The sequence below is a fragment of the Athene noctua genome, chromosome 7 (assembly GCF_965140245.1).
Source record: "Athene noctua chromosome 7, bAthNoc1.hap1.1, whole genome shotgun sequence".
Lineage (NCBI taxonomy): Eukaryota > Metazoa > Chordata > Aves > Strigiformes > Strigidae > Athene > Athene noctua.
The window spans coordinates 24,687,691-24,704,931 of NC_134043.1; the positions used below are offsets into that span (position 1 = coordinate 24,687,691).

Consider the following 17,241-nt stretch of genomic DNA (forward strand, 5'->3'; position numbering starts at 1 on the left):
ACTGTGGGAGCAATGGCCCATTTTCCAAAGTGGCCTTTCTTTGATCCATCACCTTGTCTGAGGGACTGGTACAAAATTGCTTCTAATTACCAGGCATTTATTCTGCAAACCTTAACTAATTCACTGATCGTATAGTGATAAATGAGATTTTAAAATTAATCACTGACATTTTTAAAGATTTATACACAACTGTAAAGAAAGGTTCTCGGCTAGTAAATACAATGTTGTGTGAAGACAAAAACCTCATAAATTAAAGCTGTCCTGTATTAATGGGAAGAAGTAAAAGTGAAGACAAGCTAAGATTTTACCTGATGGAGCAGCATCTTATTACAGTTAGTGTCTTCCTGCAACAGACCCCGTTGACAGCAGGAAAACACCACTATAGAAGCCTTGTCATGTGCAGAATTTAATTTAACTTCTAATGTGTAATTGCTGGAAGATTGTGGGGCAGGCAGGGAGAAAGCCAAGGGTTGCCTTTTTGAGCAGATTCAGAGTTCACACCATTTGCAACGGAACATTTACTCTTTGGAAAACGGCAAGGCAGATTTCTACCACTTGTTCAGTAAGATAAATTCAATTGTTCTATCTAATTTAAAAGTCATCAATAAAAAGTTTGAAGACTGACTACCAAGCCTGCTAGTTAAAATTAATGTTTATACAGATGACAGCTTATTGAATGTAATATCAAGCCTATCACCAAATCCAGAATTGTCATTACACATTATCAGCGTTTTGGGTAATCTTTCTCCCTTTGATGAGAGAACTGGCATTTGAGCTTATCTTTTGGATGCTGTTGTTGTTTGTTATTAATGGCAAAGTCATTTAAACAGAGTATTATCCAACAATATTACAGGCATAGAGGGAGGCAGAAACCCTGCATCAAGCACAGCACCTATGAGCAACCTTTGCAAACCAGATATAAGCAGTTTTTTACTGGGATCTGTGCTAGTCTGTAGATTTTAGTAGTAATTAATTTTTTTTTTCTTTTATCTACAGAGAAGGGACTAGCAAAGTAACAGTTACTAGGAGGAGTTTGCGTCTTGAATTTTACAATCATTGCCAAAGCAAGTGGGATATGTGTAACATATCCACAATACCTTCTAATTCACAACTGCCACATTAGAAACTCACATTTGGCATCCTACCCTGATCAATAGGAATTGCACTATATCCCATAGCAACTTAGAGCAGTTAAGTACACAGTAGGTGATGTACATCAATTCAATGGAAAAATAGGCTTAACAAGCCTGCTTTGGCTCTCTGGATCATAAAAAAAGTTTAACAGACATAGGTGATGACGACAACCTTTAGAACTAGATTTTTTCCTGGTTACAGTAGAAGTGAATGCTACAAGATCTAAGGGGAATCAGCATAGGAGCACAATCTTAATTTTAAAACTAAACTAAAGCTGTTTGCTTAACATCTAAACAATTTGCTGTGTTTAGAATGACATTGTGAGACATTATGCCATTTTTGAATGGAAGCACAAAGGAAAAAAGCTCCCTCTTGCTTATGTTTTCTGAGCAAAGTCCTTTCTAAAATAATCCTTAAGGACTTTTACATTATAGCTCCCACTTAACTGCGTTTCCAAGACATGCATAAATGTGAAGAGAATTACATAATGAACAGGTACTATGGATGGGTTATAGTAGATGCTATCCATGTATCTTGGCAAAATCATATGATCTTAATCTTTGACATAATTTCCATTAAAAAGAAAACCACCTGAATTACTCTTCATAGCCCGCTTTTCCCATGCAACAGATAAAACCAACAGCACTTTCCAAGGATGTCTACCTTTGCCCCCTCGGTAACATCTCTGCTCTAACACCACAGATGTAAGTGAGCTGGAGAATGGAAAGGCTGGGCTAGGTCCATCTGAAGCACACCATTTCCTCTAAATTAGGTGGCTGCTTTCACGTTCTCTGACAGGTATCCTGTCCTGTCTTTCATGTCAAGAACTACCTCATTGCTATTTTCTTCTAAGCTTTCACCTTTACCTTATTATTTATTTAGTAAACGTTGATGAACGTCTGTAATACATTCAAACACAAATTTACAGGTACTTCCAGCACTACAATGGTGCCGAAGGAGGACTGGTCTTCCTGCCTCCTGCATGTCTAAGGATGGAGGTTAGAAAAGGATTAGAAAATTAAGTGTGCTATATGGAAAGGGAAAATCCAGACCTACCCAAATTTATTTTATAATCCCTATCACACAGGTTGCTAGATTTGACCAAAACTGAGACCTACCTTCTGTTAGGGTGTGAGCTTCCTGAGGGTGCAAGCACACAAACAAGGTTCTGGTCACCCTCATGCTCACTGTGGATTGTGGTTGCTCAGTGTGTTGGGGTTTATGCTGACCCTTGGAGCTTTCTTCTCACAATAGCTTCCAGGTGATGTTTAGAGGGAGCAATATCAAAATAGGCAAGCTACTAAAATATTTATAACTGCAAAAGGGTGTTTTTATTTGCAGCTGGTCTGAATAGACTTTAACACCAGACTTTTTATGAGCTTTCTTATTGCTCATGTGCACACTTACTAGCATATTCCGTCAGCATAGACTTCTAATGTGAGATCAGTTATTAATAAAATTACTAAAATACTAGGAAATTTCAGAGTTGCTCGCACTTTTGCTCAGATGTAAGAAAAATGTAACTTAGAGTACATAGCTAAGAGTCGTGTGTATGAAACACAGTATGGTTTTGATTGCTTGTTTTATTAAGTGAAATGAACAGGCTAATTAAAGAAATTCCAGGAAGTTTCTGCTTTCTGTCTCCTAGGGACAAGCCTCAAGTGTCAAAGGAGATAATACTGATGGCTATAAAACACCCAAGTGTGTTTATACTGGCTGTAAAATGCAGCTTATAGCTTCTATTTAACTATCATAATATTTCCTTTTTATACCATGCTTAGAAATACATATTAAGGCATTAGTTGAAGTAGTGCTCGTATATATTTGAAAAAAAATTGGTAATTGCAAGTTAAAAAACAGAAGGCAAGCCATTGGCAAAATAGTCTTAGGAATAAACTGTTATGAGTATAATTTCATATATAAACACTAAAAACTAAGAACAAGCTAGCCATCAAAAAAAAATTATTTGAAAGATAGTTCTAGTTCTGACTTTAAAAATGTCTTTAACCCTGAATGGATAATCTCCTACTTTAAGCCATGAGCTATGCCACCAGAATTGGTGGTGGTTCTTCATGCAATCAGTTGAGACTTCTACATCCACTGGATGGCTTTGAAGAATTGTTAAAGAAATTAAACCTTCACATAAGCAACGCAAACCTGCAGTTCTAAAGTCCTATATAGAACCTGTGCACTCTGAGTGCAATTATTTGATTTTCTGATAACCAGAGCCCTTAAAGGGATTTCTACATTCTTAGAAAAACCGATGTACATGTAACTGAAAGCAGTTAAAAATAATGTTTTTTAAATGAGGGTATTAGTTATCCCATGCAACTTGCTTCTCAGACAGAGTTGCATTTTCTAGGATACTTAAGGGTTCTTTGAAAGAATGTCCAAGGTTTAGAGCACATGAAACATTTAAGGGTATTTTAAAGATGAATAATTTGCTTTATATGAACAAAGGTGTATGGGTCCTAGTAAGGCAAACTGCATCAGATCTGAAGTTGAGTTTGATGGGATACTTTAGAAAAATGGACTATATAAGAAGTGAACTTTGGAAATATTCTGAGAATTTCCTGCCATATAGACATAATGCAATCTGGTTGTCAAATGCTTTTGTAGAATGAACTTTGATGACCTTAAGATGCTTCTAAGTCCAAGTCTCAGTGTTGAGATAGCAGAAGCACTGGATAACTGATTTGCAGTTCAACAAATCTCTAAGAGACCTGCATTGTCTTCCATCAGGAAGACTTTTAGAGGTGAATATAAGACCTTCCAAACCAAGAGAGCAAGCACATGGGCTAGCGGTACCTTTCAGCTTTACTGCACTTACCACAGGTTCCTCTGCAAGCATGCAGGTAATGGCAGCAGGGCGCAGAAAGCGACATAGAATAACACTGCATATGCACTCTAATACCTTTCGAGACCAGCATTAGCCCTTCAGGATCACAGACAGAAGACATTAACCAAAGCAATTTCAAGGAGCTGAAGGAGATTAAAGATTTTCCTCTTAATGATTCTAAAGTGTTATTGAAGGGATCAATAGCTTTTTCTGTTAAACGAGCTGTTCAAATCAAGTATTCTTGGAGAGCAGATAAACCAATCCTGGAAGTAATAGTGAGATTTAATTAGGATGTGAGATTTTCACTATTCATTAATTGATCTGCCAGTCTCACAATAGTTTTAGTGAACTGTAAGTTTACAACAATAAGATTCCTTATAAAAGAACAAAATTATCCAATTCCTTCTGAGCCCTTTTATCTGTGCCAAAAAGCATAATTTATTATGTGGCCTACACTGAGAGAAATGTCTCTTTTCTGTACCTGATGTCACTGTATTTTTCTGGGGGAGAAGGAGAGGGGGAAGGGAGAAAATAAATATTTCCCCTTTCTTTAATAATAATTACATTCCATGGCCGTGCACATTTTACTTATTGTTAACCAAGACATGTGGAAACCCCTCAACAAAGCAAAACTAAATTAGCAGATATCCAGGTCCTAAATTGGCAGTGCCAGAGACAATTACTAAGACCTGTTGACTTTTCAGCTGTGCATGTGGCAGCTTTATTTTAAACAAAATCAGAGATCACATGACTGATCTTGCAACCTGATTTGCACATCGCTGCACCAACCTCAGATCTGGAATTCAACCTCATGTATTCAGGTGTAAACTCACGCAATCCCCAGTCAGTCAAACAGATATATAGGAAACTGATTCCTGGTTTAGTCCTTCCAAAATTTAGTTCCTAGTGTTTTTTTACATGCAGTAGAGATGTTATACCAATGCTTCCAGACTGTGCAAATATTATGATTTAAGAATTCAGAGTTTATCAGTTTATCTGCAGCAAGTCACTGATAAGGGGAGCAGTTTCCAAAGGGCTTTTTTTTTTTTTCCTTAAACCACAGTAAGTCAAGGAAATATGTGTTGAAAGCAAAGCTCTTGGACAAACACTGTACAGTACTGCATGAGCAGGGGGACCAAGGCCCTCACCATTTCAGTGTGGGTTGCAGCAGTTTCAAATGCCGATTTGCTGTCTGTTCTTAAAAAAAAACCCAGTTTATTTGGTGCAGCAAAGGAAAACTACTCCTATTTCTGCTCTTAGATGGACATATTATTAAGAAGAATGTGTCTTAAGCTGTTTTAAGGGAACATAGGACAAAGGAATCCAATTAGTTTATTCTCTGAGTGTCGAAATCAAAAGCATTAATCCAGATTATCATGTTATACATAATTAAAATTAACTTCCTCTTTATAGCATATAATCATTACTCATATAAAGACAAAAAAACCATTAAAAGTAACACTGCTTGTGCTTTGTCCATTCCTTTAAAGGAATGAAAAACATTGCGGAGGCACCATATACTGATTCACTTACATTTGTATTTAGCTTGATACGTTCAGAAAATAGACACAAAGTTCAGATGGATCATTACTAATCAGATTGTTTTCACTATTCTTTCCACTTTAATTCAAGTTTTGATTTAATGGCCATTTGCTTTTAAGATTTCTTTTCTTTCCTGTGTGTACAGCAGAACACCTTCCTTCTGCCTGTGAAAAATCTTTCCTCTTCAAAGCATCCTGCTGCTCTGAAAACTTGAGAGTGAAGGGCAGATGCAGCTACAACAGCTGCAAGCCTGCAGTTGTTACTCAGAGCTGCTATTCTAGCTTTAAGAAATTGCCCCAGATCTAGGGATTTCCTCGTGTATTTTTAGCTAGGACAAACAAGACAAATTTCTTGATGGTTTTCAGGCCGCATTTGCCAACACTCCCCAAACTCTTCCCATTCCGCCTACCTAAATGTGTTTCCATGATAATTTACTCCCACCTAAACCAGTGCTGCTCTAGTCCTGTTTCTGCTCCTTCCTTCTCTGCAGCTGTGCTGGTCGTTGCCACGGCCTAGGGAGATAACCAGCCGCTTCCTAGAGGGCCAGATGAGTGCACGAGTGCCAGTGCTGGCATCACAGCAATGGCAGTGAGCCCACAGCAGCACGCTCTCAAACAGCCCTCTTGGTGAGCTGTGCTGTGAGTGTCCTTGTTAATCAGACTCTTTAGTCTACTGCAGTTTACTTTAAATATCATACAAAACAAGAATCAACATGAAGTTTCTTTGTCCATCCACAAACTCCTTCAAAGCCCATCAAACCAATGTCGTGCTATCTTCATCAACTTCTACAATAACATCAGCAGGACAGATTAGATTTCTGCAGCAGCCTGCAGAATACATCTCAGAGACCCTTGGTCTAGTTACAGCCCTGACGACCGCTGCTGCGAGCATCTTGCAGTGGAACAGGGTGACATGGACTGGTAGATGGAGAAATTCATGTAGTGCATGGCAAAGGCATAAACAACAACAAACCCCCTGTCACAATGAAGTGCAGAACCACAGAAAGATGAAACACTGCAGAACTCTCTTCAGTCAGCTCTGTTTATAAAGCTGGAGTATCTCCATCAATGGGCTCAAATCACATGCAGGGTGTGACTGCTGTCTTCTATCCCGTTTACACTGATGAATACATTGAAATATTACGAATTTTTAATTATTTGTTCTTGCTGTACAAGCAAAGTCTTGTTACTCAACTCTAGAAGCCAGTTTATGGCAGTTACTTTGAGAAGTCTATTCGAGAAGCCAAATTTTAGTTTTGGTATTTTTTGAGTTTATATTCTCCTCTAAGGAGTCGAGTAGGTGAACTGTGGTACAAAGAGTCTTATATCACTACCTGGTAGTTCATTAGAAGAGCAGAGGGGATGGCTTCCCCTTAGCTCCTTGGAGAATGACAAACCAGAGGGAAGAGTCTCCTACCAGAAGAGTAACAGATGAACAGTCAGTGAAGCAGAGGTGGCTTTCAGCTCTTTTCATACAGCACTGGCCAAATAAACATTTTTGTATTTTATTATCAAGTAACAGTAAGGTGCAGCCTGCCAACTGTGTACGAAAGTGTATTCAACTCTTAGCAAGGGAAAACTCCACTACCTGCCCGAGGCTGGCGGCAAGAGGAAGGCTGGGAGTTCTCAAGCAGCTGGGCAGTAGGCAGCACGGCATCCCAGCCCCTACAGACACAGACCTGGAAAAGCTGTACTTTTCCCCAGCCTCTCTATCTTCATCTCGCAAGACCTTAATGTGCTGTAAAATGTAGAATATCAGGAAAAATGTGAAAACTTTATGTCAATATAAACCAAGTATTTGCTCAAAATATTCAGCAGTTACCACTAGGTGGCATTTTGTTCCTGAGAAATTAGAAACTCCCAGGTTTCGAATTGTTACAGACAGCAGGAAACAGTAGCAAATGGAATTACTTACCTCATTCGGTTAATAATTTATTATCCATTGTCTTGTATAAGGAAGACATCACTAACACAAGACATTTTTACTTGCAAATTTAGAAATCCTCTTTATTTAACAATGCCTTGTGACTCTTCAACCCTCTGCACAGTATTGAGCTGTAGTCAGCACTTAGCAAAATCTTTTCCACATTTTTAAATGAAAGACAAACGTAGGCCAGTTCACAGACTTTGAGCATGCCATGGCAATCTGCCAGAAATGCCTCACTCCAGTAACTGTACACAGTATTTCCTGTGTTATTTTTGGATAAAACCTTAATACAGATTGCAGTACAAAAAAAATAATTCCCATTCAGGAGTAGAGTTGTTATATAGAATTTGATGTAGATGATTATACAATATTCACTTATTAATATTATATTTTGCACCAGTTCACTTTAATTTCAGCTTGTACAAGCTGTGATGTACAAGATGACATTTCCATTCTTAATCTTTGCAGGGTACAACGTATGTGCCCAGAGGTGTAATGAAGTTCTACTGGGGCAACATATAGGTAGTTTGTTTAATGTCTATAAACCTCTCAATGTCAGATTAAAACCAAGCAAGAGGATTTTCCTTACTCTGCAGGCAAACGGGAGACTGAGAAGTGAACTCTTAACTTTTTCCTTAAAAGAGACAAGAGTACAGTTCACTTTTACTTACAGAAAGTCAAAATACCCTCAATAAATGTACTTAATTTGCTTGTGTGCAAATTACACAATGAGGCTGTTTTTCATTAGATCATCATAAGTACTGCTGCTCTGAGCCTGTTTAATAGTTCATCACAGCAAAATTCTGAAATCAAAATACTGACGTAACCTCATTTCCCACTAAAATTCTGAAAGAAAAAATTATCAAAAACCTCCAAAACAAAACCCAAAAAAGATATTTGAAGTATGCTCTTTGAAAAACAACTATGTTTTTCATCTAATCTAAAATATTTATCAACATGCTTCAGAAATATTTCACTTTCAAGTGGTTTTTAATACATACTCAATGTGTCTAAAGTATAGGTCTCAGACCAAGGTCTCTTGCTCTTAACAGATCTTCAGCTTCACTAGCAGCAGCAGTGGTAATTGCTGCCAGTGGCAGACAAGGGCCGAATGGCTGTCGGTAGATTAGAGAAAGTATCAAAATTTTTCGGCTTATGGCACCATTCAAAACCTGTAAACACTAATAAAATAGATTTCTGAGCACTTGAAGAGTAAAATTGATAAAATATTCAGGAAAAAAACTTCCCTGCTTAGACTAAGCTACAGTAAGGCCCTAGGTATGACAGTGACATCTGAGGAGTAACTTTGGGCCTTAGAAAGAAATGCAATCTTGAAATGAATGCAATACTGAAGGAAAAAAAAAAAAGAGATAATCACTGGATCATGATGCACAGAAAGTCTGTGATTCACTCATTTTCTTTGATTAAATTATGTTTACTGACAGCAGCATTGATGGTGATTAACAGCTGGCTAAATCAGATCCTGCTCTCATATTTGCTTGGGAAAGCCTCATTATAGAAGGACTCTAACTTCACTAGGGTAAAACTAATCTTCACCTCTTCATAAAACAGGCACAAATTTCTTTGAAATTATCATTGTAGGAACACTGCTTTGGTTTAAGTCAGATACTTTAAGAAAAGGTGTACTGCAAAATTTTAAGTGGCTTTATATTGTTTTAGTAAATATACACATGCTTTTTTTTTTTTTTTTTTTTTTTTAAGTTTAGCTTAGTACTATTCTCCAGCAACATAAGCTGAACTGAAATAAATCAATAGACATGCCAGAACCAAACTTTACAATCTCTGAAAGTTTGTGTTTATAACAATCTAATTCCACCAGAGGGCTGACATTTTCTTAGGTAGACAAGACCCACAGAATTTTATGCACCCTCATGAATACATCTGGGTTCCTGGCACATTATAAAGGACAGTTATTAAGTGGGGGTGTGTGCCCTTATCCAATAGATGAAAACAACAACAAAATCTAAGCTAGGTGTGAAATTACAAGAGCAGGTAAAGATCAGGCATTTCTTTCCAGAAACAAAATGACTTTGCCAGACCCTTGGAACAAGGAAAAGGCCAGAGTTTATAACAAACTGGTACTTACAGCATAAAGGAACCACAGAAGGGAAGCATCCAAGTCAGTATAACATGTTTCCATCCCAAGGAAGCCAATGCTGTGCTATACGATAGGCAGAAGTGACAATAGACAGAAATACAACTATGCTGACAACTCAGAAAATGTGTTCCAGTTCTGTGGTGAATGGAAACAGCTCAAAGATCTATGGCCAGCAACCTTCTTACACAGCATTCAAGAGTGCTGCATAATATATAGAAGAAAAAAAAAGAATTAAGTCCTATTAGAATCAGAGCTCTAAAAAGTTTGGGCAAACTGTTAGAGACAGCATAAAGAAATATTTTATGTATTCACACATATGTGAAAGTAATAAATGATAAAATTAATAGCTTACGATTCATTAAATATTCAACAAAATTTTCAGGTGTTCAAAATGTTCCTATCATTCAGTGAAATACACAGCATCTGTTTGGCATTTACAAGGATTATCTATTTTTTCAGCAAAAAATTGTTAGCCCTTTAAAACAATTCTGCTGAAAGGGAGGACAGAAAACAAGAAAACTGAAATATCAGACTTTTGCTTGTTTTGAAATCATAACCATGCTGACTGTAAAGTTTGTTGGCATTTTATAGACAACTAGAATGACTGTACTATAAGTCATATCACCTTCAAGAGTATCTTCCTCAACATGCAGTCATGAATAACAGGATGTTTATACTACTTGCCTCAAGTGAGATCAAAACTTTTCTAACATCACTGTAAACATTTTTAAGAAATAGATCATCACAGAATTCATCTTTATGTCAGAGAGAGTGTGAGAAAAGGGCTGGCATAATTGAGACATGAAACACAGCACCTTCTTGTTCAGAGGGAATAGTAGGCAAATGGCTACTATTTTTATCCTCTCCATTTCATTTTCTGAATTTATTCAGGAAGGCAGTTTATTTTGTTCACTGCTAAAGCACAGGGCTTGTTGTATCTTTGTCTCCCTTTTCCCCTGATTAGAATCCTAGATGTGGGACATCAGTGTAATTTCCCATTTTATTTTTAAACATAAACATTTTTGAAGTAATTCAGTTTCTAAAATGCATCAGTCTGGTAGTTTATCAAGGACAGTATTTTTGCCTTCTATAATGGTCTAGAACAAGCAATTCAGCTAAAGGGAGACAAAGCCTATTTACATACCATGCCAATACTAGCTTGCAGGAAAACAAGAGCAGGGACTTTTTGGGCAGTGGGGAGAAAAGAGTAGACCTTAACTTTGTTTTATGAGTAGCTAAACAGACCCATCAGACTTGCCTTCATTGCATTCAATCCACCTGGGGACAGATGGTATTAAATGGAATTGTAATAGCTAATGTTTGTACTTTGATGTATCAAGCTAGCCCTAGGCAAGAGTTAGGCAAGGAAAACCTGCTTACCTGTAATTCTGTTCCTCTGAAGTAGCTATGTGACAGCATGCTCATTCCCGAAGCTCATCTTCTCAGTCAGGCACTGACAAATCTCTCTAAACTACAGAGTATTATCCTTTAAGTTTGTTAATTGTAAACTGGAGTAATCACAAGGCCCTGCTCTCCAAAGCAGTTACAAATACTGCCCGCTCCCTACTCCGTGTCTGCTATTAGTATTAAAAACCAACATAAGTTTCTAGAAGCATGAGTACTTTACTTTGCTTCCAGCTGTTTGGTACCTTTTATGCTTGTTACCATTTCCAATCAATTTCTGCAGCTCAAGCTATTGTTTCTTTAGCTAGGGAGGGATTAAAAATAAATGTACTTGCATAATCATTTCACAACACTTCTCAGACCAAGTATTTGTTCCCAGATTAAATTCTGTTATAGACAGTTTATCATAAAATATAAGGATCTCTCCTCTCCCCCCTCTTCCCCAAAAATGAATAGGAAAAAAAGTGCTTGGAACAACATACATCATTATAAAAAAGGTAATAGAAGACTGATAGAGAGTTTGGGCAAGGCTTAAAATAATTGCACAAATTGGATCAAGTTTATGTGTCTTACTATTCTATTGACAGCCATATAATTAGATAACTAACCCCACACCTAGGAAACTAGAAACTTTTGAAGATAGTTGCACTTTATAGAATTATGAAGCCATCAGCATAGAACTCACACTCATTAGTTCTGCAGAGCATCTGGAATGAATTTTTTTTGCAATGCTAAAAATTCTATACTGGAGATTCAGGATGTCCTTCCAGACCTAAATATGTCTTTTGTAACATATTTTGTTCTAGGAAGATGTAAATGTCAAGATTTCATAACCTTCTCATATCTATTTTAGCTGAAGAAGACAAGGTACACAGCATGCAGAAATTCCTTTCCTAACTACTAACTTCTTGAAATAAGTTTGCTTGAGAGCGTTAATACAACCAAGGAGGAAGCAATATGCAAAAAGAAGACATTCCACTCTAAATATATAAGCACTTTCAGGGGCTCATGACACAAGAAAAATATTCTGAAGAGGAAGAAAGTGAAGTACAAGAAAGGTCATAATCTTAAATTTCACGAACAAAAAAAGTCATATTAAACCCCAAAATTAAAAGGAGACATACTATTAAAGAACCTAAAACTTTGAAAATCCAAATTATTTCATGATACTGTCATCTGGACCGAACCTACACAATGTTATACAAGACAGGTTAAATGAACCTTACCTGTATTACTATGGATATGATGGCTAAAAATAAATGTAGACTACTGTAAGCCAATCGTGCACTCACTGTTCTGCAATGTAAATGAGTGCAGTTCAAATTATTTCTCTACTGAGGGAAGCAACAGGCAGCATATAAATGCAAACAACCTTCATTAGACACATTGTCATGAGTATATTAATCATGTCAAGAAGCATTGCTGAAGTTTCCTTCAGTGCAATTTAACATACCTTACTTTATTAGGATGCACTTAATTTCACTATGTTTTCTCCTCATTATCATTTATGATGACCAATTAAAATGTTTGTGTGTCTCTCTAAGCAAATTACTTCTGTAATTCTGGTAGCTGAAATCACCGCTCATTCAACACTTCTGTCATCTCGTTCCATCAGTGTAATATCTTTCTTTGCCCAGCCTCTATTAGCATTTTAAAGAGAAAAGGCTTACTTAGATTGGGTAGTTAGGCATAAAATTGGGTCTTTTTACAGTTTAAACATTAAAAAGTGGGTTGGTTCCCCCCTAGTTGCCCTGTTATATGGCCTCTGTTTTCTTTCTTGGAGTGACAAGCATAACTCACAGAGTCAGAAAAAGAACATAATGAAGCAGCAGAGGCCTTGGGAATTATTCTAAGATTAGGCTTAAAGTTGTAAGCAGTTTGATTTCCTTTGGTCAATACATGCAATAAATGCAGATACACAGCAACTTTACCCTTTTTGCTTCCTCCACAGCCTCCCTATCAGTGTTCTGTGAGGAGCTTTTCAAGTGATGATGTAACAGAATATGTGCCACTCCATATGCGTTTCCAACATTCATAAATAAGCCTGAACCATTTTTAATATTCTAAAAGTCAAGCGTGAGGGCACGACTTTTTCCTCAACCTTTCACAACACAACTGTAAGCAGTTCATCTGACTATACCTGTTATTTCCTGGCTTCAGGTACATTAAGATACTTGGAAATTAGCTGAAAATTCTGATTACACACAGTACTTTTGCTAGGGAACTCGGGGCAACTAGAAATGGCTGAGCAACATCTGGGATCACCAAGCTGTATTTATGAACTCCTTCATCTGCAGATTACCTTGGGCTCCTAGAACTAACGATATGAGGCTTGTTCATCAGAAACTGCTGGAACTCAACTGGAGCAATGGAATCCAGATTATTTTCTGAAGAAACATACATGTTCTTATTTACATAACATTACTTTGACATTACAGTAATGACTTCCAGAAAAATGCTGATAAATGCAAGGATGAAGAAATAAGTCTAAAGACAGTGCTGCCTTTTAGAACAATTATAATTTCATTAAAATAGGAACATAACTTAAAGATAGATTTTATTCTCTTTGATGATTTACTCATGCAAACTGCACATAAAAGAAAACAGTACAGTTTGTGAAACATGTCAAATGTAAAGACCCAAAATGCTAAGTACAGAAGTAGTGTGACATACGTCTCAAAACGGAATCCATGGTAGTACGACTAATAACTTTTCTCTATTCGCTGAACACAGATTTTAATGGTTCTTTTTCCAGCCCCACTGTTAAATTCATTAACTGTTTACACGTCTCCTATACACTTATGTAGACTTATTTTACAAGCGCAACAGTTTTGTTATAAAAAAACTCCACTTATATAAATATGATTTAAAAGCTTTTGTGTTTAGGAGAGCAAATTATAGCATAATCAACGAGGCCTTGTCTAGCCCACCAAAACTACAATGAAAAGTGACTGTATAGCTTTCTCGCAGAATTCACATTTTGTGCCTTTGCAATTAATTTCCTTCTCACAAGAGTTCCATTGTATTTCACCATCCTGGAAACATTTAATAACTGTTACAGCTTTTTATCTTGAGATTGGGAAAGTAAAACTTTTAAACACATCAAGTTATCAACTCAACTTTCTTAGTTTTAAAATACAAAATATTTAGAATCCCTAGTTGCATGCTTAAAGCCCTGCAATGATACATATATGACTTAAGATACTTCTTTGTCCAGTTTTCATTATAGTATGGTTGTATATATACTGTAGAAATTATGATCTTCCTGTGGATCAATTACATTTTTAGATTTAAAACTGAATCAAATAGAAACTTGATGGCACTGACACTTAAAAACACATAGTATAGTGTGGAGAAGGAAGAGCAAATGAACTACACAACCCATTATAAATGCATTAAATCTTTGTTATATACATAATGGAATCCTGCTTTACTGCCAGTTGCTACTATGCATTTGTTTTTGCTATTATACAAAGTTTTCCGACCTGAAAGCACACATCTACTTTTTTTTAAACAACTTAATCTATTGTAAAATATTGTACTGTATTTTGAACATGAGTACAGAATCAAAATAGATAATGGCACATTTAAAAAACTCAATATCCTACAGATGATTGGATAATGAGAAAAGGTGTACCTACAATCATCTCATCAGAAACAAACTACATCATGGAATGTTAGTTATCCAAGTTTGCACAGTAAATAACATTTTAAAACTGCAATCACCTATCAGCCAGCATCACATTGAAGGCATCTTTTAACATTCAAGCAAAAGACTGCTGGCATTAACTACTGAACCATTCTCACGCACACACCACACACACACCACATTATAATTACATTGTTTCCAAGATACGGTAGATACTGATTTTTTTTTTTTCCACAAGAAAGGTATCAAAATTTTTGCTACTAAAAGATGACAGTGCTTACACAAGAATTAAGTACAAGTTAGCTTGCAAATACAAGACAATGACAAAAAAAAGTCTTGAGTTGTCTGAAGAATTTTAGGCTTTTCTGGCATCCAAACCCATGAGTAAACTCCTTAGTCTGTGACTCAAAAATCCACAAAATATCAACCTACTTTGGAATACTAAGTATTCCATATTTGATAACCCTGTATTTTACAATATGCTTACTGGTTTCAGCCTAGCAACAAAGGGTAGTTATAGATATCTATTCTGAATGGAGAAATAAAGCTCTCCTCCCCCCAGAATGAAAATGTTGGAGGGGCAAAAAAAACCCACCTGACATTAAGTTAAAATTTTTAAAAAAATCAAATCTATTTAGTAATGATCCTCATCTAGGATAGGTATGTGCATAAGAGTACTGTATCTCATATACTGTACTGGCCCTATTAAACAAATTAAAAACCTCAACAGTTAAAAAGCCAACCAAAATGTTATACATAAAACAACCCAAACGTTTTTTCTCCCAATGTTCGTCCTCTCATAATGTGCAAAACAACAAAAAGGCAAAAAGACTAAAAGCAAATTTACTGTTACTTTCTCTTGCCTAGTGCTTTATGACCTTGCTAATGTTACAAAGTCAATAGGGACTATGCAGAACTTTGGTATAAAAATGTCACATAATATTACTATCACAGTTTTGGGGATGACTTTAGTAATTCACCCCAATGTTTGTTGAAATAATACCAAATTAAAAATGAAATAAACCACATTGTACTGTACACACACTTTACACGTTAAGCACAAAAAAGTAACTAATAAAACTAATACTTAAAAAAAAAGTCTTTTGCAAAGAGACTAGAACTGGTGTTCTGTCTCATCTTCACCTGCCAATCATTAAAGCCAAATTTAAGTTGGATTTTTTAAAATGAGTAATTTTAAGCTACAATTTCTCCTAGATGGAGACTGGTCTTTTGTTGGTTTCCCTTTAAAGTCACAAATGTGTATCTAAGAAACTGATGAAATGCAAGTTTTTAATCAACTTCCTGAAGGCTGCGACTGGGAGGGAGGCGCCATGACGATCTGGGAAAGCACCGGCTCTGTGCTCTGGTCTGCCATCTGGGTGAGAACCGAGGTGGCCACCGCTTCTGCCTTGGAAGTTGAGCTTACACCGTTGGAAGTGCTGACAGAACTGTGCTGAATAGCTTCCGTGTGTGGACTGCTTGGCACTGATATGTCTTCCGAACTGTCATCTTTATCTGCAGCTGAAGAAAAAAAAAAATAATTTTTTTTTTTTTAACCCAGAACAGACACCACCACGTCCGAGGTAACAGCAATCATCCCCTAAATAATTAAAACTCATGGTGCAACACAGCACAAATTAAAAAATGAAAGTAAGATTGTTTTGCAAAGAAAATTCTAATTTCTAAGCCAAAAAAAAAAATGGACTGCAGTATGGAATATCTAGAAACAGGAACATTTTCACATCTTCATAGTTGTGATTAAAATTGTCTGATTTCCTACTTAGTAAATCAGCTGGTGGGTACCACGCCTAATTCTAACGATCAGTGCTCATGTCAGTAAGTAATTATTTATAGATTAAAAATGCTACCACATCTCTCGGAACTCTGTGAATTGGCTTAAGATTTTTAACATGCTATTTACTGTGTTTGCTTAGTAATCAAATGAGAATAATTCTATATTCAGTAATTAATACTTGTGCTTATGAATATGATATCTGAAAAAAGACTATTTACACTACTATATTAATTGGACAATTTGGATAATATTTCCACAAATTTTCAATCCACATTCTTTTAACGAGTGAAGGTCAGTAACTTCTTCACTATGCCTCTCAAAGATTTAAAATTGTCAAAACTGTTTTTTAAAATCTCTTCAAGAGTACTTCAGGTGTTCTGCACAAAACAAGCAAAGTAGTCACACAGCTGCATCTTTTTTTCTCATGACAGAGGATAAATGGATTAAAAAATAATTCTCATTGTGCAAAATGAGCATGATTTAAAATGTCTGTCTTGCACAGACATCCTAGTCATGCTAAAAATCATCCTTTTCTTCCAAGGTTGCAAAAGTTAGCCAAGGTATTATGCAAACACTACCAAGCAAAAAGCTGAGTTAAAGACTAAAGAAGCAAAAAAGAAAATAAGCCTACTGTTTTCCACTCAAAATTAAAAGTATGTACACCAAATTTAATTATAACTGGTGTCACTTTGTGCTATTTAAGTGTTTTAAAGTGTTTTTTCGCAATAGTTTTATACTCTGACTTAAATCCAGTATACAAAATACTGGAAGTCCTTTTTAAAACACTACTGACTACTGTGTAACATAACAACATAGAAGAATACACACAAACA

General features: G+C 36.3%; 1 protein-coding gene across 3 annotated transcripts in view; it reads right to left on the reverse strand.

Annotated features, from left to right (window-relative positions):
* Positions 1 to 13,504: 13,504 nt before the first annotated feature.
* ATF2 (activating transcription factor 2) overlaps positions 13,505 to 17,241 on the reverse strand; it is a 51,836-nt gene continuing 48,099 nt past the window's right edge. For all 3 annotated transcript variants that reach the window (XM_074910517.1, XM_074910514.1, XM_074910516.1), the window contains one exon: positions 13,505 to 16,134. In XM_074910517.1, coding sequence (XP_074766618.1) covers positions 15,908 to 16,134 — 227 coding nt within the window. In that variant the 3' untranslated portion in view covers positions 13,505 to 15,907. The remainder of the gene's footprint in view (positions 16,135 to 17,241) is intronic.